Source organism: Urocitellus parryii, chromosome 9 (genome assembly GCF_045843805.1).
Source record: "Urocitellus parryii isolate mUroPar1 chromosome 9, mUroPar1.hap1, whole genome shotgun sequence".
NCBI classification, from domain to species: Eukaryota; Metazoa; Chordata; class Mammalia; order Rodentia; family Sciuridae; genus Urocitellus; species Urocitellus parryii.
The window spans coordinates 137,100,551-137,128,487 of NC_135539.1; the positions used below are offsets into that span (position 1 = coordinate 137,100,551).

Sequence of the window (27,937 nt, forward strand, 5' to 3'; positions counted from 1 at the left end):
CCTTAGTTACTCCCTATGATGACATGGCATCCCTTACAGGAACTGATGAGTCAAGGAAGGAGACAAGAGTTAAGAATCAGCATGACTTCCCAGGTCCAATGCTGAGTATTGGGTATGCAGTACAGGAAATAAGTCTTTGTTTCTGAGTCTTCATTCTATGTCTGAAAAAGGCAGGTAAAATCTGACCACCTTTTACAGGATGAGAGTGCCTCATTAGTGGTGCTAAAGAACTCCAGGCTCCATAGATGCTATATGCCACTGCTGTCCAAAATACATATCTTCTTCAGCATATTGAGCAGAAGGTACTGGAAAACAGAGTCATTAGCACACTTTGGTTCATGTTGGCCAGCTGCCAAGAAATTATCATGGAAGATGGCACCATGTTGGTTTCAGTGACTGCATCTGACTGATCCACATAAGCACTGAGGATAAACATGCTGAGCCAAGACAGTGAACAGATACTTTGAGTGAGCCTCCTTCCATTCAGAGGGGTGACTGCATGGAGCACTGCTGCTGCGACTACCAGGGCAAGAAGCGCATCCAGCACTGATAGTGGGAGGAGGAGTCAGCAGGGGAACACATGGATGGAGAAGTGGCATGCAATGAGATCAAGGCCAGAAAAAGGAAAAAGAAAAAAAGGGACCAACCCAGACCTGTTTATGAAGTGAGAAATGGTTTTAGGGCAGCTGCTGCAAATTCTTTCACTAGCTTATGTTTCCATTTGCTTCCTTTTTAAGGAATTTATTTTATGAGGACGGTGTTTGTCGGGTCGTTAGCTTCTGGTGGCATCTGATACTAATTCTAGACTTCTCTCCCTTGCACCCCAACCCCAAAGCCCCTTTAGTGTTTCTTTGTCCACTACAAACATTGCCTTTCTGAGAGAGGTGGTTGTGTTCTCCATTATTCTGTCAGTTCTCCTTTCTCCTAATGCCACGTAAGTCCTGATGTCATAAAGACAATGTGAATAGTAAAAGTAATTCATCTTAAAACTTCTCAAAGCTTTCTTTCTATGGTATTTGGACAAGCTTACAGACAGTGGCAGGAGCAGCTCTCACGATGCCCCAGAGAGGCATTTCTCTTGGTTTGACAGACTAGGAAACTAGAAGCAGGTTGGAGACTGGCTGGAGGCCACACAGAGTCAGGGGAAAATCCTCAGCCAGGATCTCAGAGCCCCTCTCTCAGGACCAGCCTAGGCCTTGAGGCCATCTCCCTGGGGCTGAGGTGTGTCAGTTCTAGGGCAGGAGCTGGCAGCTCTGCCTCCCAGGAGCTGCTCAGCAGGACAGGCAGGGCAAACATATAGACTGCTTATCTGTCCATCTTTGTTTGTTGCAGTTTCCTTATACAAATCAAAGTAGCAATCTTTGTCCAGCTGCATTTACACCCTTAGTGACACTCATTTTTTCAAGATCTTTCCACAGGCCTCATTGCAATGAGTTCTCAGGTAGGGATATGATGAATCCAAGCAGATGTGATTCACGGGCACTTCCATTTTAGCAAGGGCAACGTTTTAAGCAAAAGGATTAAATTTTTCATGATGGAATTTTAAGTCAGGAGGCCCTTAAAAATGACATTACATAGATGGCCACCTGCCTATAATTCTAGCTTTGGTCCTGTCCCACCACGTCTCTCAGAAGCCTCTATGCTCTTTCTTCTGGTCCTTCCTTACTCCCAAAGCCATTGCACTGAAGGCTTTTTGTTTGGTTTTTTTTGTTTGTTTGTTTGTTTTGTTTTGTTTTTGAGGGAGGAATCCCTGCACAAAATATAATTTAACCCCAGGTTAACCTCATTTCTGGAACTTGTCCAGGGCCCCTAGGTCAATCCTAGAAATAATGGTGTGCGGTTTTCCGTGGGTAGTTGGGTACATACAGGACATTGGAGTCTGGGATCCCCAGTGGGCATGGCTCTGTCAAAGAGTGGCCCTCATGTTCTGTGAAGCGGGCTTTCTTAACCAGAGCTGTGCAGCAGACTCACTGAAACAGCTTTTAAAAAATGTATATGTCCAGGCCTTATCCTGTGGGAATACCGACTCTGTAGTCCCATGGTGTGATCTAGTCTCTGTGATATTTTTAAGCTTCAAAGTTTTTGATGTTTACCAAAAGTGAAACCCAGCCCCATGAAGATCCGGATATATATAACCTGAAAGATATGTCAATAAATTCTGTAGGCCAAGACTATAAAATAGCATAGCTGACTCCAGAAGGAGAAATGGGCCCCCGCTTCATCCTTGTGTTTTAATGCAGTAAACATGAATTATCACATAGAAGCCACAGGGTAGATCAAAAGCATAAAACATTTGCCCTGTCCTGAAGAGAGAAAATAATTAAATTATGTGCTACTGATTATGAACTCATGACTCCTTCAGAGAAAGTTTTATCATTGCTTTTGACTGGATCTCAGTGAACGAGCAGAATTTAGAAAGGCAAGAAATGCCCTGGAAAGTTACTTTCAAGGCTTTACCGACAGGACACAGGGAAAGGCAGCAACCTCAAAGCATGCTTGGAAACCTCCTCCTACTATGGGGAACTGAACAGAATAGCATGTGTGGATCTCTTAAAATCTTACTAACAGAAAAGAGCATTCTATATTGAAATAAATCAATCTATATCTGAAGACAGACTTAAAGGCAGGTCCTAAAAGCCTTCCCATATCTTTCATTGGTTACCAGGAGATGGGTAAGGGGACACCAGAAAACAGACACCATTCTTTGCTGATGAAGTGGTCAGAACCACTAACAAACTTGACATGTGCACTTCCCCAGAGTACACCAATCCAGATGTCTCTTTTTAATTTTGCAGTTCTTGAGGCCACTTCAGGGATGTTGGCATAGCTTCTAGCCCAGGTCCACCTTGGGGAATCCCAGTAGCTCCCAACAAATGAAGGAAGTCCTGGCTGTTCTGCCTGTAGCTGTCCTGCAGTTTTGGTCCATGGTCCCTCTGAGGATCTGGGCCACCATGGAAGAACTTCAAGAGTCTGTGACAATATTCCAGAGATGATCAGAATCAGCACTAAAACCTTTGTTTCTCGGAGCTAAGAGTTGGGGAAGTTTATGGAATAAAGACTCCACTTCCTATTGTGACCGTTGCGGGTGGCAAGACATTTAACAGCCATCTTATAGTAAACTTGCTAAAACTGAAACAGACCTTAAAGATAATTCAACCTGAATTCCTCATTTTGGACATGAGAGAAGTGGGTCCAGAAGAAATGTGGGAATATTCCAGAATTTCCTACAGCGCTAAGGCTGTAATATAATAACAAACAAGCATTTAATTCATCTTTGACCCAAACACAAAATAAGATGACATCAGTTCATGAATTTTTCTAAAGTCAATATCTCATCCTCCCTGAGGCATCCAGAAAAGTCTGCCCATAAACGTTTTTTTCTTTTCCTAGAATCTAGATCAGTTTAGAAGAAACTGTCTGGCATTCATGCCACAAGTTTCAAGAAATAGCCTGGTGTGGTGGAGAAAGCAATAGACGGAGGCCATGTGACCCAAGTTCTGATCTCAGCTTGCCCCTTCTGACCTTATGACCTTGGACAAGTCTCCACCATTCTGACTCTCTCTTTACAAATTAAAAAAAATGACGAGGTTGAACCATGTTCTAACAAAGATCGCTTCCAATTTTAACATAGTGTTTAATTTCATAGATGAGGTGATGGTGGATTTGGGGTGGGAGTGCAGAAAATCCATGAATAGACAGGATGTGGTGGAGAACCCAAGAAACAGTTTCTCATAAGCCTTCTTACTCAGTATAAATCATTTGCTTAATGTCCCAATTTTTCAGTTGTTTAGTTAAACAATATATTGAATGCCTCTATCCAAGAAGTGCCACCAATTGACTAACTCACAATCCCAGTGGTTTCTCTAAACCAGCTTTTTAAGGTTAAACAGTAAAAGAGGGTCATATTTTTCTCCATTCTCCAATTCTGTTTTATTGATTCTTATTGAAATAAGAGGGTGTGGGCTAAGAAAGAAAGTATGCTCTGGATTTGGCAGCAGCTGGGAGTGGGATATGCAGAATACACAGTGGACAGCAAGTCACAGAGTCCTCATGAACCTCCCACTACCAACTGCAAAACCAAGAGTAACAACAATAGCATCCATCCTTGGAGAGCAAAATAAAGGATCCACTCTGTCTCTCCCTTCCACTTCTATCCTCTGGCTTCATCTTTGCTGTGAAGGGTAGGAATCAGTTAACTGCTAGGTAAATTCCTAACAGCTTTCTTGGGTAAAACCAAAGCTGGTACCTTGAGGAATTTTACTGAAGGAACATGCCAACTGGGAAGCAAAAATTGATTCAAGCTCTTCTCCCCTAAGGATTTGCATCTGAGGGAAACAGGAATCTCAGGAGTAATTCTGATTCTTCCCTCATATAACAGAGAAATGACAAATTACTGCACCCACCAGGCTTTGCCTTCAATTCCTCTATGCTGAGAAAGTGGAGGATCACCATGCCCCTTCCATTAAGTCTAAGCACAGATTTCACTCTTCAGGATAGTCCTCTCCAATGACCTCTGTGTAAGGTCAGGACTGGACTCCAGTGGCCTCAGTACGGGTAATTCACTTTGCTCATTTCTAATTCTGGGCATGGTTTTTACCATGTCTGGCTGTAACACTAGAAGTTCCATCCAAATGCCCCTGTCCTAAGGAGAAACAGATTTACATCAAACAGCCAAAAGCACTCCTTGTCAAAAGCCCTGCTTCACCAAGCTTTAGAACCCACGTTTTTCATGTAGATTATAAAATATGTGGGATACCAAAGAAAAAGTCAAAATAATTCAATTGTTGACTAACATGTAGAAATTGTGCTTCCTAGAACTTGGCCAGGGAAGCAGAATTACTCATTTGAAACAGCAAAAAGAGATATATCCATACCATATACACCAGGATCTACAAAGACAGGAGCTATCTCAGAAGCAGCATCTCCTAAAGGGGAATGAATGGTCACTAAAGTCCTCCAAATGATTTTCCCTTCCTACCTACCATTCATACCCAGATACCAGTTAAACTATTTATTTGGGAGTGACACTTCCCAGTCTGACCTGTGACTGGGGAATTGTAAAAATTGTGAAGAACAACACTGAAAAAGTTTAGTGGGCATGAGCTTCCCACAGTATCAGTCCTAGAACAGGACCTGCTGGGAAGGAGATCAGGCAGCTTGGCTTCTCTGTACGCTATGGATCAGTAGAGGGCTTGAAGGTTTGATTGAGTCCCAAATTCACACAGAGAAATAGGACATAAAACACGTGCCAGGCCCCTTTGGGGCTCTCTTTCTCTACTTCCGCCCTTACCTTCCTTTCCTTAAAGTTTCTGGACTCCCCAGCAGAAACTTCATGCTGCTCCCAAAATCCCTTAATCCCCAAATTTGCCAGTCCTTGGTTGACTTCAGATTTGTAATATTATTGCCTCTGTTTTTTGTACTCTCTAGCCTTGTGATATTAGTAACTCACTTGCTTATGAAAAAATAAAGGCTCAAAGAAAGGAAGAAACTAAAGCCATGTTTGAGCCCAGAAAATGCAGTGAAAGAGAGAGGCAGGGGTCTGGAGAGTGGGCTGGCTGCCTCCCCAATTGCCAGACCTCCTCTGCTGCCTGGCTCTGGCTGTACACAAACCAGACATGGCCTCAGAGTGGGTCCAGCCAAAGTTTATGGTCAAATCCGTTGATGGTGTCTGTCTGCCTGGCAGGCTGGCAAAATGACAGGACCCTGGAAATATTGGTTTGTTTTTATTTTCTGTACTATTTCCACCAGCTGCCATGAATACAGACTATACTGACAGGGCCAACCCAGGGCAAAATTGAGAAGTAGGTGACATATTTAATTAATCCCTCATTTTAGCACCACATTTTCTATTGCTCCTCTTCTCCCAGAACTTCCAGGGGCCTGAACTAGATCACATTCCAGCAGGTCCTTGGCTTACCTTTTGAGTTATCAATGTCTCCATAAGAAAACACATCTGGTACAAATAGTTGATAAAGACAGAAAACACATTTACTTTGAGTATTTAATATTCTAAAGAGACCTCTGGAGACTTTCAAGACCTCACGAAAATAATTTCTTATGGTGGAATTTTAGAGATGAGGAGTCACTGACTCAAAGACCTTGCTTTGAAATCCATCTACCCTTTTCAGTTGGACCCTGGCCATAGGTCTCCCTAAGAGTTTTACCTGTTCCTAGCTTTTGATTGAAAGCTATCATCCAATGTGTTCTCAGAGTGTATCCCACACAGAACAATCTCAGATATGCTCATGATTTAGTAAAGTCTGTTCTAGAATTGTCTTAGCCACATTCCATTAAGCCCCCAAATGAGACCATGCCATGGCCATTTAAATGTCCCTCTACAGCCCCATGAGGAAAGACTCAAATGGCTCACTGTGCATCCACTGCAGACCTGTTGGCCACCAGGCCATTTGTTATTGGCCAGGGGAATAAGAATTCTCTCTAGCGGGGTCTCCCTTTTCCCTATTATTTTAGAGGCAAATCATTCTGGGAAAAGGAAGTTAGGCAAGAAAGTTAGAACAACTGAACAGCTATAATTCTTTCTTGCTTAAAAAAAAACTGGGCAGAAACAAAAACAGATTCAATGCTAATTTGCTAAACTGCTCTGGGGAAGAAGATAATCAAATGAGTAGAAATGTAATACACATTTCATTGCTACAGTGACTTTCCCAGCAGCAAGAACATTTCCCACTACCCTGGAGCATTAAAAGGGAACCCCCCCACCCCCCACCCCCTCTAAAAAATAAAAGATGGGGAGCCAAAGAATAAGCCACAACTTAACTTGCAGGCCCAAAGCAAAAGAAAGGATGGAGCCCTTCACTTCATGCGGCTGTCAAAGGGAAGAAATCTGAAGACATAAGGCTGAACAGATGAAGGAGAAGTCTGGGAAGGTACTGGGATCTGGTCCAGAGGAGGAAGGGAAAGAATTGTCATTTCAAATCTGATCCCAAATAACCAAAACACGATAGGAATTGGTAAAGCATCAGCAATGAGGGCTCCAGTGAATACTGAAGCATGAGGTGGAGGGGCAGATAATAGAGATGGAATGATCCTATTACTAGGACGGGGCTTGAGACCTGATTCCAGCAGGATGGAGCACCAAGGCACTGAGCACACTCTAGCTCCCCACCCCTGGGTGGGGTTCCCAGGGACTATATCCAGGCCCCAGCTCTACTGGGAACTTCAAACATAACCAGGAAGAAATATTTTCACACCTGAGCTCTCACAGCTACTAAAAAGAAAACACACTACTTCCTCCCAGAAATTTTCTGTGCATTATTATGAACACATAACATTTGAATGAAGACAATGGGAAAACTGTTTTTCTTTCTACCTCATCCCTCTACTCCCAGCCCAAATCCCACGTCTGTAGGGAATTTTCTATGAACAGTGGAGTGTAACACATAAATCATCTGTATATGACCTATATAGCCTAAATCAGCAGACCCAACAGCTTTCAAAGGTGAAACTCATCTTTTGAGTCACAAGCATGGAGGTGCCATTGAAAGGCTATCTGAAGAAGCCAGGAGACTGGGGTAAGTCCACTGGAGAAGCACCTGCCAGATACCTAACTTCACAAATTGTGAATATAAAATTGAGTTATTTCATGGGAGCTGACTGTTGATTTTTCTCCCTGGATTATTTATTTTTCCAGATCTGAGGCTACAAAAAGACTACAAAGGTGACTAAAGTAGTATACACATACATAAATTAACAGATCTCTCTCTACCCTTGGTCCTGAGGCATTCAAACCAAACATAATATTTTTATTTATTATTACTTTATTTAAAAAATTACTTGATTCTCTTCTTTATGCAACTGTGGCAGGTATATTAATTATGTAGCTATATGAGAATTTTTACAATAAATATACAAGACATATAATTCTAATTGGAGTTACATATATAACTCCATTTGCTGTCCAAAATATCAACCTAAGAATAAATGTTATTAATGTAAAAGGTAAATTCTCAATTTAAAGATCTTTGCTTGAGTATAGAATCATATAAGAGTACAACAAGCTGTTCATTGTTTTTCCTTCATTCAAATGTTATGTGTTCATGAATAATTTCTGTAGAAAAATACAGATTCATGCTGAAAATAAAGAAAAGGAGAGAAGAAAAAAAGAAGAAAAAATTGGGGGATGATATTCCTATTTACAAAAATACTTTTTTTGCTTAAAAAATTACACACTTTATTACAAAACTAAACATACTTTCAGCCATATGATCCATAAATTTCACTTCTTGTTATTTATCCAAAGGAGTTAAAAACTTATATCCATGCAAAAACCTGCACATGGATGCTTATACCAGCTTTATTCCTAATTGTCAACACTTATAAGAAACCAAGAAGTCCTCCAGTAGATAAATGGAAAAATAAAATATTGTGTACACTCAGACAATGAAATATTATTCAGCAACAGAATGAAATAAGCTATCAAACTATAGGAAGACATGCAGGAACCTTAAGTGCATATTGCTAAGAAGCCAATCTGCTCTGTGAATCCAACATCACAACATTCTGGAAAAGGCAAAATTATGGAAACAGTAAAAAGATCGGCAGTTGCCAAGGAATTGGGGTGGCAGTGAGGATAGTGGTCAAGGTGAATAGGCAGAGCACAGAGGATTTTCAGGGCAGTGAATATGCTCTGTATGATTTTATGATGGCATACATATACCACTATACATGTGTCCATGCCCATATAATGTACAACACCAAGTGTCCACTCTAACGTAAACCATTGACTTAGGGTGACTTAGGTGTCCATGCAGGTCCATCAGTTGTAACAAGTTTGGATGGGAGATGTTGGCATTTGGATGGGAGATGTTGGCAATGGGGGAGGTCTTTCAGAAGCAATAACAACAACTCTGTGAACTTGGAAGTGGACTTCCCCAGTCAAGCCTGCAGATAAGAATTTAATTCTGGCTGACACCTTATTGTGACCTCACAGAGGACCCAGTCAAGACTTGCCGAGACCTCAGAAACAGTGAGATTATAAATGTGTTGGTTTAAGCTGGTAACTGTGGTAACACTGCTACTCAGCAATAGAAAGCTGACACACCCATAAACCAGGTATTCAAACTTGGGGTTTCCTCTTTCTGGGTTACCTGCACTTATTATTATTAACTTATTTTTTTTCTCTTCCTTAAAAAAAAAAAAAGATTCTTTTTGTCTGGGTTAAGACCACATAGGAGCTGGGTAAAACCTCTTTTCCTAATGACCCCAAGCCCTTGGATTATGCTTATGAAATTATCCTGGTATGGGTTATACATTTCCTAAACTTGCCTCAAAGTCCAAAGTATCTTTCCAATTCCATCCCTCGTAACCCCTCCACTGAATCCTTCCACTTTACCAGGTTCACATACTGCCTTTATCTGCCTTTCACCATTTCCTCAAAATAACATCTGTTACTTCAATGTATCCAAAATACAGGTGCTCTTAATTATTCTAGGGCCAGTTAAACTCTTGTTACACCAATCTTAATATAGTTGAGGCGGCAGTAGGATTTCTTGGATGGTAGTAGATATGAATATATTTCTAAGAGTTTGCCATTGTTTGAGAGGAAGCTTTCCCTACTAGGAACAAATGAAGAGGATTCTAGTCTTGGTTTTGCTTATCTCAACCAAGGCAAATTTGTGCACTGTAAGTTTCAGTTTCCTCAAAGGGAAATGATTCCTGGCATATTGTGGCAATTAAAAGTTTCTTAGATGATGAAGTCTATCTCTTTCTATACACAGTGGCAAACACACACACCAACTAGAATAATTAGGGTTTTTTTTGGTGGTGAGTACTGGGGAATGGACTCAGGGACACTCAACCACTGAGCTACATACATCTCTAGCCCTATTTTGTATTTTATTTAGAGACAGGGTTTCACGGAGTTGCTTAGTGCCATGCCTTGCTGTTGCTGAGACTGGCTTTGAACTTGCCATCCTCCTGCCTCAGCCTCCCGAGCCACTGGGATTGCAGGTGTGCGCCACCACACCTGGAGAATAATTAGTTTCATGGTTTGATTTATATTAAACTTCGCAGAAGTTACTTGAAATTAAATAAGGCTCTCTTTGACTTGAAGTAAAATATAGCAATGTTTATGAAACATGAAAACACATCTATCTATCTGTATTAGAGCTAAATTGTTATGAATATCAATTCTCAATTATCCACCATGATAAAAAGAATCAAAACATGAGTATATAGGTGGGGGTAGGCAAGAGATAGAAAGAAAGAACTCATGTTTCCACATGGATATTCATTTAAAAAGATTAATATCCTATTCAATTTTGGGCCCTTATTAGCTATAGTTGAAGGCAAACCTCAGTACTTGCTATACTTTTATGAGTATCCATTACTTGTTTTCCATCTCAATCAAAATGTGTACTTATACTAAATAAGCTAATATTTATACTTTGTCTTGGACTTATAATAAGTTCAAAACATTAAAATAAGAAAATATACATTTCTAATTAGCTCAATCTATTTAGAAGTTATATTTTTAAATAATCTTAATATTAAGCCCAGGAACTTAAAGGAAATCCTATCTTGAACAAAAGGCAGATGAAAGAGGATTTCCTTCTTGGCTGTTTGACAAGACTGTCTGCCAGTTATCAACTTCTTGCTGCTCAGTTCCAAATCCACACCTCACTGCCCTACTCTGTAACACTAGAGACAGACCATGCTAACGTTTCTATTGACAGCCAGCATGGAGTTTACCTGGGAGCCAGCACTGGAGAGACATTGTTGATGCAAGAGTTCCTTTCTTCATACCTGTGAGGCTTTCCACCCCTCCCTTCCACAGCACCCAACCTGCAGTCCTGTAGGGGAGTAGCCAGTGGTGTTTACCACCTAATAAGGCACAGTATACCCTGCACATTCTACAAGTTCCACCAGCAGCCACTGTCTCCCTAACAAGTCTCAGTGGAACCCTGTGGGTACCTTCTCATCAAGTTTTATCAGTGCCCCATGTGCCTCCAAGAAGGTTTTAGGTACATCCTAATGGCAGTTTTCTTGCTCAGCAAGTTCCAATAGTTCCCCATAATGCAGCTTTGTAATGAGCTTTCAGCTGCAGCCCACTGGGTGGTTTCCTGACTGCCAGCTCCATCCTGCAGAAACCCAGCAGACTTCTCTACATCCACTGACACACATACCCTCTCTAACGAGAACTAAATCCCATCTTGGAATGGAGAGCCTCTTCCATGTTTGTTCTTTCCTTTGATACTCTTCTAATCGTCTAAAGTTAAGATTGTTTCCTTTTCCAACTATTCCTCTATTCTTTAGAGTTTTCTTTACCCCTTAGGAGTTAATCCCCTGTTGCTAGTTATTAACTACATTAAACCTTTCCTATTCTAATTACTGTGTCCTGAAATGGTGGCAGGAGACATTCACAGAGATGGGATTTGGGGATCAGTTTGGCTGCGGCTTTGGGCTTAAGTACTGTACTGAGTTCCTTGTTGATGGGTCATGGGATGCTAATAATCTATGGCACACAGTGACATCACAATAGATTCATCCACGATCTTTGGTTGATTGTGAAGAAAACAAATGCCTTGGAAACCTAAGTGGCCGTGGAGCTCAGCTGTAGGTGTCATGTGCACCACTGGCTGAACACGTCACCACAGCAAAAGAGAAGCAGCACACACACAAAAAAAGAAGAAGCCAGGAAGAGAGCCCCTTCCTCTCATACTCAAAACATGCTTAAGAAATATGGCCCTGGTTGGCAAAGGATAAACACTAGCAAAACTCAGTTCTGGTATTGCAAGGCAGGTGATAGGGGTAGATTTGGAGCTGAGAGTCAATAGATTGATGAATAACTGGCACCCCTTCTAAAAGGAGGATGACTAAAAAATAAATAAGGAGGGGGAAAGCATGGAAACTGCCATTGGTGCTGCTCCCTCTTGATGCTAGAATGTTCTACAACTCCAGGTGTGTTGTTTTCAGTTAACCGCACAATAATACAATAACTTCTGCTTCCTACTCAAAGATCAGCAAAATTGAAAAATTTGAAACTCTTATCAATACCCCAAACCAAACCTGAGAGCTAGAATCTATAAGAATGTCTTCTTCATTGCAAAATTTATTAGAGTAAAACTCAGAAACATCATTGGACACCAAAGCATACATTTGTTTTCTGAAGGGGAAAAACCAAGAATGGATTTTTCTAAAGGAAAGAAGGCGTACCTTTGCTTCTCTCTCCTACACTCTCCTCCTTACTAAGAGAGGTAAACAAGTCATTCTTTCTTCATTCCCTGGCGGCTGTAAAGAACAGAACACCAAGAACTGCTTTTTATTGTCTGAGATCTGTTCTCTATCCATTATTCTCATCAGTGTCACCCTCCCTTTACTCGTTTCAAAACTTCAGGTCACAAAGGATAACGGTCTTGGTGAGGCAGGGAGAGGGAGAGTGGGGGTGTGCAGCCACTGACAAAAGCCATTGCATCTTGGGAGATAAACATCCCAAAGGCAACAGTGTTACAGAGCCCTAAAGGACGCTTAGGGCTCATGAGATAAATTTTCAGAATAAAGTTGTGAATTAGTTTTACACGCTGCTACTCTCTCTAAACAGTGCAGTGAAGCAATGTGCCCCGGGGCTCATTGGCAGTGAAGATAAAGAAAGGTTGAAAATAAAAGAAAGGCAAATATTCATCAAACAAATACAATCAGAGGGAAAGCAGAGATGGACATTTTCATTCCAGACACAGTAGAATTCAAAGCCAAAAGCATTTAAGGAGGCAAAAGGTTTGGCAAGAAGTAGGATCCTAATAAAGACCAACCGTCGCAAAAAGTTTTACACCTAACTGTGTTACATCAAATTAGAAAAAACAAAAGCTGTTTGAAATGTGAGGAAAATTTAAAAGAAGCATGATGTTTGCACTTAGAGAAATCTGGGTAAACAGAAGGGAAAGTGTAAATGTTGTAAGGAGAAGAGTAATCACAGACACTTCAGCCACTGTCGTCAGCCAGGACTTGGAAAGGGCTTTACCTCCAGCAACCCAGCATTGGGGACCCTGTGAACATGCCATAAGACAGGTCAGAGGAGTAACCATCAGTTTTTTCCAAAGTATTTATGTGACTGGAAGAACAAAATCCCATTGTAGGAGATGCCTCATATCCACCAGCAATTTCCTATTGGTCAGTTCTTCTAGATTTGACCTTGTAAATTTCTAAAGTAGAAAATGAAGAGTCCTGATTATCTGCAAACCAATCCACTCCTGTAAGTAAATTAACACACAAATGGCCTGGATTCTTTATCAGAAGCGCTCCAAATCCCAATACATTAACAAAAAAGATGGTTTCCACTTCTCAAAGAACTCATCCGAGATATTTAAAAGTCTGTCTGGTGCTAACACTATGCAGATTGTGCAGGATCTTTCCGCAAAGTGGGTACAGCTGGAAATGGTAGGTGAATAAGAATGTTCTTCTTGAGCATAGGAGCCAAAATCAGAAACACCAAGTTTGATTTTCGAAATTCTTGGGATTCATGGTCAGTGGAGTAGACCATAAACTGGACAACTATCCCAACAAAGTGGGTAACAAGACCAAGACACATCAGAGCCAAAGGGGTTCTCCCTTCCTTCCCTCCTTCCCTCCTTCCCTTTCTCCTTTCGTCCTTTCCCCTTCATTCCTTCCAAATCTCCACATAATCTAATCTACTTCTATGGCCTTAATTCTTAATCGTATCCATCCCAGATTCTGTCTCACCCAAGATCACAGAGAGCAGTTGTTGGTGGATTTTCTGACATGGATGCCTGGTAGAGATGACAGATTCAAAATGATCCAACCCTAATGTCTTGGTCTGCTTCTCCTTGGACTTGGCTGCAACTCAGACTGCCCATCTAAATAAATGATCCCACTGTTCACCTAAAAATCAAAACAGCCAAAGGGGCAAGGAAATGAAGAAGGAATGACTTATTTCCCTCTCTTCTTTCCGTATCTCTCTATTCCTTACTTGACTTTTCTTTTTTTCAGAACACAATTATATGCTTTGGTTCCAACAGTGTTTCTTAATTTAATACATTTTTGCAATCAGGAGGAAACCCTCACAGATATTCTCATGGCCAGGTTGGATTTTGGTTTAGCTAAGAATTTTTCTGCATTGTTAGTATCTAAATGGGAAGGGAGAAATTACTTTGTCCAAGGCAAAGATATGACTGTCACTGAAGAGCCAGACCTATGTTTATTGGCATGCCATTGAGATTCTGTGGGTCAGTCAGGTTGGTTAAAGATACAATGTTAAAGGAGAGACAGAGCAACAGTCACTAATAATTAAATACAAAGTAAACAACACATCTTCTATACCCAGGTATCTTCCCTACCCATGGAATTACTAATGAAATTCAGGTCAGGGGGTAAAAAAGAGGTAGCCGTGTGCAAATTTTGAGAGTTTCATATTATGGCATACCTACATTTAAAACTAATTGATACAAGGCTACAAAAAGACTTCTGTTTTTCAAAAGTACATAAGGAGTCAAACTTTAAATGACAAAATATATGAGATTTATTAGGTTTCTTGTGTATAAAAATTCACTATACTGCACTCATCTGCTGGCTGAGAGGGAAAAGCCAATTTGCATGGCTCCTGTCTGTCATATGTGGTTTGGAAATACTTACGCATTCCAGATACTCTCAGTGTAAACTGGAGAATCATATTCTATTTCCACTGGTTTGCATGCATGCATATAAAACTTATTTTCCCACAGTGCCACATGAAAATAAGTGAAGAACTAACAGCAATGATCACAATTAATCAATGTCTTTGTTGACATTTCACAGCTGTGATGCTGAGGGGGATTCTTGTCCTTCATGTCTACAGCTGTGTCTTCTACTTTGCTTGCTCCATTCTGTTCCACAGAGCATTTAAAATCAGCAACTATCATGGAACACACAGTTTCTGGTACCTACTATGTGCCAGGCCCTCTTCTAATCACTGAGAGATACTAAACAGAACTCCCACTATAGGGAGCTCATAGGCTAACGGGAAAGAAAAAGAAGTAAATAATAGCGACCACCCAATGTGACAGCCGCTTTTGTAGAGTTGGGGTTATATATTATGTCCTATGGAAACAGGGAGTTGCCAAAACTTCCCAGAAGGTGAACCTGAGGAGCTGCAGTGAAGGAGGACTGGAAGGCATTCCAGAAAGTGGGAACATTGTGTGCGAAGCTCATCAAGAACACATACTTCAGGGACCCGAAAGACATTCTGCATGGCTCAAGGCCAGAGGTAAAGCCAGTAGAGAAAATAATTTGAAATCACATGAGAAAGAAGCAATAACTCTAATAAGCAATGCTATTTTAATAGTCGACATTTTTGTGTGAATGTTTAAAGGTGTTTTCTCACTAAGAAAACTTACAAGTTGCAGATGAACCAGATGATGTTACAATGCCCAGTATCCAGGCTCTGTCCCGTACTGTTTCTCTCCCAGTACTTAGAACAATACTTGGCACATAGTAAGTGTTCAACTAACACAAACTACTAATACTGCACATGATAGATAGCCTCTAAGGTGGTCCTCAGTGATTTGTGCATTGTGAAAACCCTTTCCGTTGAGTATGGGATAGACTCATTGACTCATTTGTAATGAATAGAATATGCCAGAAGTAATGAGCTGTCAATTCCATCTTATGTTATAAAAAGACTGTGGCTTCCCTTCTGGGAAGTCTATCATGCATTCACCCTCTGGGGCTTACTTTTTCTCTTGGATCATTTGCTTTCAAGTCTCAGACACTGGACAGCTTATGGAGAGGCCCACATGACAAGGGACTGAGCCACAGCTGAGTGATAATGCCAACTGCCAACACCTATGTGAGGGACCATGGGTGGGGATCTTCTGAGGCCTACCAAGAGCTCCACACGAGAGCTTGGAGGGAATTCTCCAGTGCCCCTCCAGGTAGCAGCAAGACTTGGCCAACAGCTTGACTGCAGCATCATCAGAGACCCCAAGTGAGGGGCACCCAGCTGAGCTGCATCTAGATTCCTCACCCCCAGAAACTGTGAGATAACATGTGTATGTTAGACCACTAAATTTTGATATAACTTGCCTCGGAACAATATATAACCAAGATACTCTTGTGCTGCCTATTCCCCATTCTTCTCACAACCGGGTTCCTGGTGTTCCTCAAAGGGCACAGTGGAACTCGACTCAGTCATGGAGTACCACCTGAAACACCAGCATCTGTGATTAGGATCCCCATCACCTAGTGGAAAGTAGGCGATCTCACCTCCTTCTGAGGGGATGAACCCTGCTACCTTCAGTTCCCTTCCGATCACTGATGAGATGAGTCAACCCCAATCGCAGTGTAGACTGTTATATGTATTCTCCCTACCCCTGATCTTGGGCAGGCCAGTGCTGTGAAGTAGTCTCCTACAAGCTACTACTAGAATTCAGTGACCCTTGTATGTATAGAGGGTGACGATCACAGATGTCCACAGACAGACACATGAATATATTATTTTCCCCCCATAGGTAACACTAAATAATTGTGTGACATGTTTTAGCTAGTAGTTGTTAAACTTGCTGTCTACACTGTCCAGGTGGGAGCAGGTGGAACAATATACATTGCTTAGGGAACACTGAGTTTTTGGCAAAGAATTTTTGGCAGTTTATAGCAATGTTGATTTGAAGTTAGTGGTTTTATATGTAAAAAAAGATGTTAAGACCTTGTAAAGATGTTAAATATTTACACAAAAATTAAGCTCAGCTAAGAAAAGAACAGAAAAATTTAAAACCCATATGTACCTTCTACAAATTATTCTTTGCTAGTTCCTGGGGACTTTGTAGTAGTTTCTAAATCCATTTTAGGATATTAATATCAAGCAGCCACTGTGTACACAACACTGTGCACCTAAATGGTAACAGTACTTCATAGCCACAGGAAAAAGGGGACAAAGGAAGAAAGGGGACTTGGTACCTCTGTCCCTGATTCTGCCCCTCATGCTCTGCCATGCAGTTATCAGGAACTGAAGGACTGATGTGGGAGGATGTCCTTAGAGCCACTGCGGAGATGCCCACCAGTGGGGATGAGAAGTTCAGCAGCATGGACGTGGTATGGTGGGAGAGGACATTTGTGTGATGGCTCACATTGACAACCAGTGGGTTATGCTGGCACGACAGTTCATAGGTTCCTGAAGAGAAATAAGGAGATGAGAAACAATCCCTCCAGCCATTCAGCCAGCACCATCTTTCCACACCTATGTCCGTTCCATCCTCTCCATAGCTGTGTGAGGCAGGCGCGCTCCTGAACAACCTTGGAGATAGACATCAAGCCAACTCCTGGGTCAATGGATCATTCTCTAGTGGCTCTAAATGGACTATTCTCAGACTCACCAAGAAAGTGGTTGCTTCCACTGACATCAGTCAGGTAGAGGGTCACTGTTGGCCGCTGATGCTCCCCAGGGGCCAGGCCATCAGACGTCAAGAAAATGAAAATTGCCACGGCAACTCCTGGTCTATTGAAACAGACCTGGGCATAAGCACATATATGGACGAGTCATTATTTCTGTGGCAATCAAGGCATGTGCTGTGTCATCACTTTTCTTCTCAGATGGTTCACCATTTATAAAGTAAGAGATTTCTTCTCCTTTACAAATGGGAAAAATATGGAGTAGGCACAGAAGAGCATCCAAGGTCACACCCAAAGTCAAGATGAGATGGAAAGAAGATAATTTTCAGCTTCTAAGCATCCTATTTACCTTTTTCTGGAACTACATTTTACCATAACTGTTTCTTTTTTACTTAGACCCATCATTCTTTAAAATTTCCCAAAAAGATCACTCAAAGACAAGCTTGCTGGAGATAATAAACTCCACAGAGCCCTAAATGTCTCCTTTTCAGGAAAGTGAGAGAAGTGGACCAGGAGATCACTGAGCCAATATCCAAGTTAGCAAGCCAGCTGGCTCTGAACTACCATGTGTGCTGCACGGCCACACCTTGCTATCTTTCCCCATCTCCCTCTCTATCTGTCCCTCCCACCACCAATGTTTCTCAGAACCTGTAAGTCACCATGTGAACTATGACACGGAAGGAGGCTTCTGCAGGCGATTGGTTCTGAGATTAAAGCCTGAAAAACTCCTTATTTTTATGCAATTGTCCTGGTGTCCCATGCTCATCCACCCTGTCCTTGCCTGGAAAATAAACCCACGCTGAGACATAGAACTACTTTGTTATAATTTATAAGGACTATTCCTAGATGGTTAGGTCGATTAATACTATAACAGACTTTCAAAGTAAACTATGAAAATTTTGTCTCTGAGAATCTTTTAATAGAAAGGTAAACATCTTAGAGGTTCGAGGATGGAATAGAGCCTCTCCACAAGCCACTCCTAGGAGTTCAGTGCTTATTTTCCCCAATAGACTTTCTTGATGCAACAATTCTACTTTTGTTTTCTATACCTGCGTGTTTCCCCTGATTTCTGTAGAGAATAGTGCCATTTTTCCCTGGTGTCACATGTATGTTATATTAATAGAATAAGGATTTTAATGAAATTCTGTATGCATCTCTTTGGCTTTTTATCAGGTACTCAGGAAATTTGTTTTCAGTGTGAAAACAGGACACTGCTTCTAATGGCAGGGACCTCCTCTAAAGTAGGGAGCAGAAGAGTAAACACATTTTCCACTTTAATGAGAATTCCCTCTCGTCCACAGACTGGTGTCCCCTGAATCTTGGCAATGTGTTTTTAGTGTCCATTTGCACTGATGGCTTAATCAGAGTGGTTTTATGATTTGCAGTGGTCAAGACAGCACAGTTCTCCCTTCTTCCTCTCCTCCTCGAGGGAAAGACCAGCCACACACTCTTTTTATACTCTTTTTATTTTCCCTCTTTGAAGTAATAAATATTCCTTCATAACTTCAGAAGCATCCAGACCCATAGGTTATAGGGTCCAATAGGAAGTCCTCTGTCCCTGTCTGAGTGAGGGCTAGACATGAAAGCACCCCAAGGAAACCAGGAGCCCAGGGCAATGCTCTCCACTCCAATAGCAAATGACATCAAAGCCTCCTGGGAACTCCCATAACCTCTTCCTTCTCATATACCACAAAAGAGACCTGAGCACTAGAAGAAAGTTCTGGGTCATTTCCTGAGCCAGGAACAGACTGAATCCAAACAAGCACCTGGTGGGTCTCCCTCAATAGGCCTCAGACCTAAAGAGGGGGCGGCCTCAACAGGAACAGGAGAGCTCAGTCTTCCCAGCCTCTGTTGGGCCCCAAGTAAATGCCACCCACTGAAACTAGTTAGCAGAGGCAGGTCTCATGTTGTGAGCATTTCTGTTCTGAGAGCCTGTGCCCAAAGCTTCCAACCCCTGTTGTATCTCCTAGCAATGCCCCCTGTGTTCTAAGGCTTTTTGAATACCACACCCTTGAAACTCAGAGGCTGCTCCTGATGGCAATGTCTCTGTACCATGGATTGTGGGAAGAGGCTTAAGTAGGAAAACCACAGGTGGGACTTCCAAAGCACATGCAAGCCAAGGCAAGTCAGGCTACACAAAGTGGAAGGACAAGAGTTTGATCAAGTTATGGGATGCTGAGTCTTGGATATTTCCTCCCTCAGTGACATAGGAAAGAAAACTGCAGTTCATTCTTACCCCAAATATGCCCTGCAGCAGCAATTAGAAGCACAAGAAACTGTAAATTCTTTCACACAACAATTGGCATCTCCAAGCATAGATTAGCCTGAATCTGCACATACGTGCATCACCAGTCCAAGCAGAGGAAAGAGGAATGAAGCAAAGCTACAGACCAGAGGGAGCTGGCCAGGCAGAAGACCTGCATGTGGCTCTTGGATTAATCTCTACCACCTGGATAAATCTGAGTGATCCACCTCTCCTGTATGAGCCTGAGGTTCCTTTGTTCCCCATAATTGAGAAAGAGACTACCTATTTGACACGGTTACTATGAAGACTAGATGAAACTGTGAGAGCAAGGGAGGCACGCCTATAGCATAGTAAGGTCTAGTGTTAGATGATTTTTATACAATGTTTTTCACCTAGTTTGCTTTGTAAAAAGAAAAGGTGAAAGGACAATATTTTAAAATTAAACATTTTCATGTTTTGAAATATAGAGAATTATACTTTTCTGAATGTATAAGTTAAAAAGTTTTATTTCTGCTTTGTTCAGTTACCACTTGTGGAAATGTGGACTGTGGAAATGTGAAATGTGAACTTCAGTTCTGGTTTCATAGAAACTGTCAATATTTGAAGTTCTTAGTATATTATGTATCTCTATTTTATAAATGGAATATATAAAATACATTTTATATATGATTCTGTTAATTAGAGAAATTTAGAAAATTTCTAGTTTGCTGTGCTTAGAGACATAGAAACTTCCAGAATTGACAGTGGAATTAGAAAATTAGAAGTATATTCTTTATTTAAAGATATTTAAAGAGTCAAGTCACAACTATTTGAATATGTTAGTAGCCTGGAGTATTTTCACTTTATGTGAAATAGTGAATTTTACATTCTTAGACATGAAAGACAAGTAGTAGCAGGAGTAGAACAATTGGCAACAGGAAGCACTACTATTCTACCTCCATATCACCTCTGCCACTGCAAGGGTGACATCCTCTGATCACATTCAATGTGTGATTCTGCATAGCTATCCCCTCCAGGACCAAGTTCACATGAAGTACAACAGGGACTGTTCAGACCAGGTATGTGAAAGATTCAGAATGCTAGAAAGTCAAAAGCATTGCTAGTTTTATCTTTCACCTTTCAATATTTGTTCTAACAAGGGGACTACACCATAGGTTACATCGGCAATATAAAATTGATTTGATCATGTCTCTTACAAGAAAGAAAATGCATAAATACATATCAGGAAGGAGATAAGGTCTCTCAGAAAAGCAAACAGTTCTAAAGTATAAGAAATTGTTCCAAGATAGAGAGATTGACAGTGAAATCAACTCAGTAAACCTATCACAATGTATTTTGAAACAAAGAGAAAACACAGAGCAGAAAGATGACAGTGATGGATGACAGATATAGATAGGTAGATATAGATGATATATATATAGGAAAAGATAGAGTTTCTAAGGAGATAGAGAAGTAGACTAGATAAAGAGAAAATTAGGTAGATCTAGATAGTTTATGTAGAAATAGAGATAAATTATAGAAATATAAGAGATGGCTGGATGGATAGATATATATTATAGAGAAAGAAAAAGATATTAGATATGATGAAGTTGGTGGTGGACAGATAGATCTACCACAGAGAGACAGAAAGACACTGATAGTGGGGAAAGCCCAGCCCCACACACTAAGTTGCTTTTTCATTCAAAGACTGCACATTAACCACTCCATCTGACCGCTGGCCACTGGAGAAGGGTAAGGTTGAAAGAGTATCTCTCTAATGCTGAACGGTTTGGGCTTAAGAAATCCTTCTCCCGGCTGCCTGCTGGGCACGATACACTTGATATGCTCCCAAGTTAAGCATGTCAACTTCCAGGTCACCCTTTGTGGTGGTCACTGGATAGCAGACCCTAAAAGCATACCACAAACTTGAAAAGAATCTTCACTGAGGTTTTAAAATGCTTTTGGTTAGTGACTGGGTTGCTGTTTTCCTGTGCTTTTTCCATTTTTACTCTTCTATGGCACTTCCTGATTCCAGAGGGAAAGCAAGGCCCTGGGCCAGGAGAGAACAGGCGGCCTGACTTCCCTTTGCAGACCGTGCTTTGCCGGAGCCCCCACCGGCTCCTGGGGCTCATGAGGGTTTATTCTGAGTTGAGCGTTTTTATCCTCAGGATAAAAAGGTTGTATTATAGAAGTGGAAACAAAGATTCTCAAAAAGAAGTGTTTTTGTTTGTTTGTTTGTTTGTTTGTTTTGCCAGGGCAAATGCTAGAGGGGAAGGAAGAAACTTGGTTTTCCCATTTTAAGGTTTGCATTCTTCTGACTGCACCACTGTTCTTAATTTGAGGTGAGCAGGACAGCATAGATTCCTTAGAAAATGTATTGACCTTTGAGACCTCTCTCTTTCCCCCAAAATGAACTCATGTAGACACTTAACTAACAGCTTTATACAGTTTTAGGGAGCTGAGAGATAACTTTAAAAGCCATTTGTGGTTCAATTAGGGTCTCCAGAAATCAGATTAAGAATACCTGTACTATTGGTTAAAACATTAAATGCTTTTTAGATAGGTGGAAGGATATAAAATATTGCCAAATTCATGTCTCAATCTAATAATATATATTTGGGGGGTACTGGGAATTGAACTCAGGGGGCACTCAACCACTGAGCCACATCCCCAACCCTATTTTGTATTTTATTTAGAGACAGGGTCTCACTGAGTTGCTTAGCACCTTTCTATTGCTGAGGCTGGGCTTTGAACTCATGATTCTCCTGTCTCAGCCTCTTGAGCCACTGGAATTACTGTGCCCAGCATGACCTAATAATATTGTCAACTGTGTGGAATTCAGAAATTTTGACAAGGTGAAGACTGACTCCCAGAGTTTTAGGCTCTCCCCTAAAGTCCAAATCTAATTGAGGGAAAAAGGCTGAGAGGCAACCAACTTCTTGTCTTCATGTCATCTTGGCTGTATTTATATGGAGGATGTGTCAAATGGCATGGGGAGTTTTGACTACTTCCTCCCCATGTCTAAGCCCTGCCTCTCTGAATTGATCAAAGCCCAGATGATTTCCTGCATTTTTCTTTCATGGTTCAGATAAGGCTATAAATATCATGAGCAGCAAAATAACACCAACTTGTTATTTTGTGGAACGAAGAGGTTCCCATTGTTAAGGCCTGTACTCACTGTCCAGGGGTACACATTAAAAAATGTGTTTTTTGCCAATTAAGAGGCTTGGATCAAATCTGATGATTGCCTCAATTCCTTCTAAGAGCAAACCATGATTTTAGACACCAAGACTAAATCTACAGAGACTCTGATAGAAGTTTCTGGGACTCAGAAGAGGGTTAGAAGGGGAGAGGACCAAGTGGATGCTCTGATGTGATACACCCCACCCCTTCTTTCGTGCCACTCAGGTCACAGCAAAGTCTCTTTCTGGAAAATGACCTCCATATGCAAGGTCATTGCATTTTCCTGGAGTGGGTGTGGGGGGGGGGCAGTCAAGTCTAATGAAAGAAGATGTCTTTTGGTAGTAGTGGCGATGGTCGACAGGGTAAGACAACTCTGAAAGGCTACCTCAGCACCCACAGATGTTGATCTCAGGGGAATTCTGCATGCAAATCTTCATTCAGATCCTGAATTCTGGGGAAACCCCATTTAAGAACAAGCCTGAAATTGAGAAAAAATAATGCTATGGAAAACAACTAGAGAAGGTCTTCTTGGGACAAGAATGCATAAGTGAGGGAGAAATGAGAGTATTGCTGGGTGAAGCAAGTGTCCTTCCTGAATAGCTGTGAAACTGCCATGTTTGGGATTGGCAAAAGCTTCCATGTAAAATCAATGAAGAATGAGATTAGTAGCAATCAAATAGGAAAGGGGAAACCAGAGCCTTACCCTTGGGGAATAAACTATTCAGCCATGCTGACATTGACTTTTGGAGTGTACTAGGCTAGGTTTTGATTTTTGTGAAAATCACATACATGTAGTCATCCCTTTGCTTTTTCGAGATTCCCAGGGAAGGCAGGTATCCAAAAATGTCAATGTTCAGAACAACAGAATATTTTTCTTTGAAAAATCTTCAAAGCACGAGAACTTTTTTAGAGATTTCAATCATGCATATAGAAAAAATTCTAATATACCTAAGAAAATTTTCTGCCATTTTAAACAGAGAATTCTGTACTCAACTTAATTTTCTCTTGATGAATTAGAGGGAGTTTGGGAGCATTTCAAAATCAACCATTTCACTGAATGCTAAGAAAACCATCCCTAGAAGTAGTGCATCGCACAGTGAACATACACACACCTCACTGAGGATCTTGTTAGCATGCAGATCCTGCATGAGTAGAGCTGAGACCCTATACTTCCAACAAGCTTTCTGGGAATGACATTGTGAAGTAACAGGCTTTAAATTGCTTGATAGCATCACCCTTGCCCTTAGCAGTTAGTAGTTGATGACTGTTATTTATCATATTCATTTATTAGTTTCTCTTAAAAATTCACTATCAAGGGTAAGTTTAAATGCAGATCTGGAAGGAATCATCCAGTCTAAACACCACATTTGAAATAAACTTAAAGAAAACTCAAACCCAGAGAAATTACCTGACTTATATAAGGTTACTTGACCAGTTCATGGTAAAAAGCAGAGTTTGCAGTATTGTTTTTAAAGTCCACATTTTCTTCCAGTTTTGAAACCACTTACTAGTTTGTTGTTCCCTTTCTATAGGAGACTGAAAGTTCAGATAACTTTAATATTGTTAGATAAGTTTCTCTAAAAGAGGGTATTTTCACCTATCTTTAAAAAAAAAAAAATCCAAAGTAATGATTGGACAACTAACTGCCTTCCACATGTCACTGTTTCTCTTTCGCTAAACAATAAAATTTGGATAATTCCTGAGACATTTGTGGTCATTGCTGAATAAGTGATTAGCATCTGACTGACTAAAGAACAATTAGAAGAGTTCTAGGCTTAGTAAAAACAAACAAATCAAAAAACAGAATGTTCACTTCAATTTGAATATCTGATAAACAATGGATTTTTAATATTACTTTGCACAAATATTACATGAAGATATGCTACTTACGTAGTAAATAATATAGTATTGATAGATATTTATACTAAAATATCATGCACTGTTTATTTGAAATTGAAGTATAACTAGATATCCTCATCTTTAATCCAGTGTTAGAACTCACTTATAAAAGTTTGATTGTGGTAATCATTTCACAGTGTATACTCATATATACATATCAAGTACACACTGTAAATACATGCAATTTTTTTTTTGGCGGGGGGGTACCAGGGATTGAACTTGGGGCACTCAACCACTGAGCCACATCCCTGGCCCTAGTTTGCATTTTATTTAGAGACAGGGTCTGACTGAGTTGCTTAGTGCCTAGCCTTTGCTGAGGCTGGCTTTGAACTTGTGATCCATCAGTCAATCCCAGAGCCACTGGGATTACAGGCATGTGCCATTGCACCCAGCTAAACACATGCAATTTTAATTTGTCAGTAATTAAAAACAAAAAAGGTATCCAACTAGAAAAAATGAAAAAATAAAGACAGGGAAGGAGCAGGGAACAGAGAATGGAGGAAAGAACTTTGTAGATGATTTTGTTTATAATTATATACAGAGAAAATTAGTAAAAGTGGCAGATGCTTTTTGATGATCTGATGCAGAATACACATTTTATCGTGGATAGTCCTTAACTTCTGAGTGAATAAAGACTCAGCATTGAAGTGCTTCCTAATAAAATAAAGGACCAAAGGGAGGAGGAAAAAAACACCCTCTAATAATGTCACAACTGGCACAGTTGTTATGCTCTGAAAAATCCATGCTGGAAACAAACAAACAAATAAAATTAAACTCCAACAGGTTTTAAAAAGAAATTATGAGTTTTTACAACATACTTATAACCAAATGATGCTGAAAGCTCTATATGTCAAAATTATGGGCACAATTAATGTATAATTTAGAAGAAAACATTATCAAACACCAAGATCTATATGATTTCAGTCACTATGAATTTATTGAGACTTGTTTTATGATCCAGCATATGTCTGGTGTTGGGAAATGTAATATTCACCTGCCACAGTTGTTCAGTAGAGAATTTCTGTAATGTCAATGAGGCCAAAACATTGTATGGTGATATTGAAACCTGACACATCTCTCATGATTTTCTTTTGTGTTCTTGTCTTATCATTTACTAGAAAATGGATGATAAATTCCAGTTCTGATTATGAATTTGGCTGTTTTTCCATCAGTTCTCTCAATTTTAAATTCATCTATTTTGAAGTTCTGTTTTTAAGTGCTTCCTTTTTATAACAAGATTATTATGTCCTGATAAATTGACTATGTATCCTTATTAAATTCCCCTCTTTATCTCTCTGGCTGCTCAGTTTTGAACTCTATTTTGTCAGATATTACTAAACCACGTGAACTTTCTTGGGCTTAGAGTTTACATGGTACATCATTTTCTACCCTTTTACTTTCAATCAGCATGTCTTTAATATTTAAAGTGCATTTTTTGTAGACAGCATTAATTGTTTTTATTTTATATAATCTGACAATCTCTGCCTGTTTTGTGGCATCCTCAGACAATTTACATTTAACAGAATTAATGATATGGTTGGGCTTAAGTCTGCCATCTAAGTACTCATGTTCTCTCAGATCCGTCTGCTATTTATTTTTGGCTCTTTTCCTGCCTTATTGTGGTTGAATCGAGTTATTTTATTATTCCATTTAATCCCCTCTTTGGATTTCTTGCCTACAGCTATTTGTTTTTATGTGTACTTTTTGTGATTATTCTAGAGATTATAATATATCTCCAATTTATTCTAATATACATTCAAATGACATTACTATCCTATGAATAATGTAAGGACCTTATGGCAAGCAGCATTTTCCCACTTACTCCTGACTAGTCCTTTGTGGTCCTCTATATTCGTTCTAGGAGGGGTAGCTGAGCTTGCTCACCTTCTTTTTTCACCCATTCACAGCTCACAGTTCTTTTCCTTCCTTCCCCTAGATGTTGATTCCTAGGTTCCTCCTTTACAATTACCCTGCATGCTCAACTCTGCCTGAGAGCTCACTCTGAAGAAACCAACCTGACACAATTCAAGAGAACCATTCATTCTCCCTATCCTTGAAAGTTTCCCTTTGACTGTGCTTTTTTATTCAACCTATATTCCATATTTTTTAGAAATTTGCAAAAAAAAAAAGTTCTGTGTCAGTTTTTTGCTTCTGTGACCAAATTATTTGACAAGAACATCTTAAAAGAGGAATGATTTATTTTGATTTATGGTTTTAGGGGTCTCAGTTCATCCATGGACAGCTCCACTGCAGAAACATCATGGCATAAGGGTATGGCAGAGGAAAGCTGCTCAACTCACAGTAGCCAGGAAGAAAAAAGAAAAGAGAGGGAGGGAGGGAGAGAGGGAGAGGGAGAGGGGCAGAGACAGATATAGCCCCCAAGAAAACACCTCCAGTGAGCTACTTCCTCCAGCCGTGCCTCAACTTCCTACAGTTCCCAACAAAATAGTTCATTCAAATTATTAATCCATCAAATGAATTAATCCACCAATGAGGTTATAGCCCTACAATCCAATCATTGCCTAAACCCCCAATTCAGAATTTTGTAGCACTGGGGACAGTTTTAGTAAGCTTTTTGTTTCTGTGACCAAAATACCTGACAAGAACAACTTAGAGCAAGAAAATTTTATTTGGGTCTCATAGTATCAGAGGTCTTAGTTCATAAATCTCTGACTCCATTACTTTGGCCCCAGGGTGAGGCAGAACATTACAGGGGAAGGGCTCAAGAGGAGAAAGCTGCTCAGCTCACAATGGGGTCAGGAAGCAGAGAGGGAGAGAGGATGCACACAGTCACAGGGAAGATGCACCTTCACAGGGCACACTCCAAGTGACCAACCTCCTCCAGCCACACCCCACCTGCCTACAGTTACCACTCAGTCAGTGCAATCAACCTAGGATGGGCTGATTAGGTTTCAACTCTCACAATCCAATCATTTCACCTCTGAACACGCCTGCATCAACACAGGAGCCTTTGGGAGGACACCTCATATCCAAACTATAACAGGGCCCTTGCTTTTACATGTGAGCCTTTGAGGGGACATTCCAGATCCAAAGGATAAAGGGGCTTTCCCCCATTCTGGGCCTCAGCCACCTCTCCTTTTCAATCCAGCTCAGGCACAGTCCTATATCTTCACCTCTATTCTACATCTTGAGTAATATCAATATGCTCCCAATTGCCAAGGCTAAGACCTAATATCTCATTATCTATTCCTTAATTTACGCAACATTTTGAACATTACAAGTAGGTTTTCTGCTCAATGCTGGGCGTAGCTCCAGGACTACACATGATCTCTTCCT

General features: G+C 40.6%; 1 protein-coding gene across 1 annotated transcript in view; it reads right to left on the reverse strand.

Moving 5' to 3' along the window:
* Pappa2 (pappalysin 2) overlaps positions 1 to 27,937 on the reverse strand; it is a 240,625-nt gene that overhangs the window by 78,678 nt on the left and 134,010 nt on the right. The window contains exons 12-13 of the mRNA XM_026388519.2: positions 17,319 to 17,454; positions 16,903 to 17,116 (exon numbers count right to left, since the gene is read on the reverse strand). Of these exons, the coding sequence (XP_026244304.2) occupies positions 16,903 to 17,116; positions 17,319 to 17,454 (350 nt within the window). The remainder of the gene's footprint in view (positions 1 to 16,902; positions 17,117 to 17,318; positions 17,455 to 27,937) is intronic.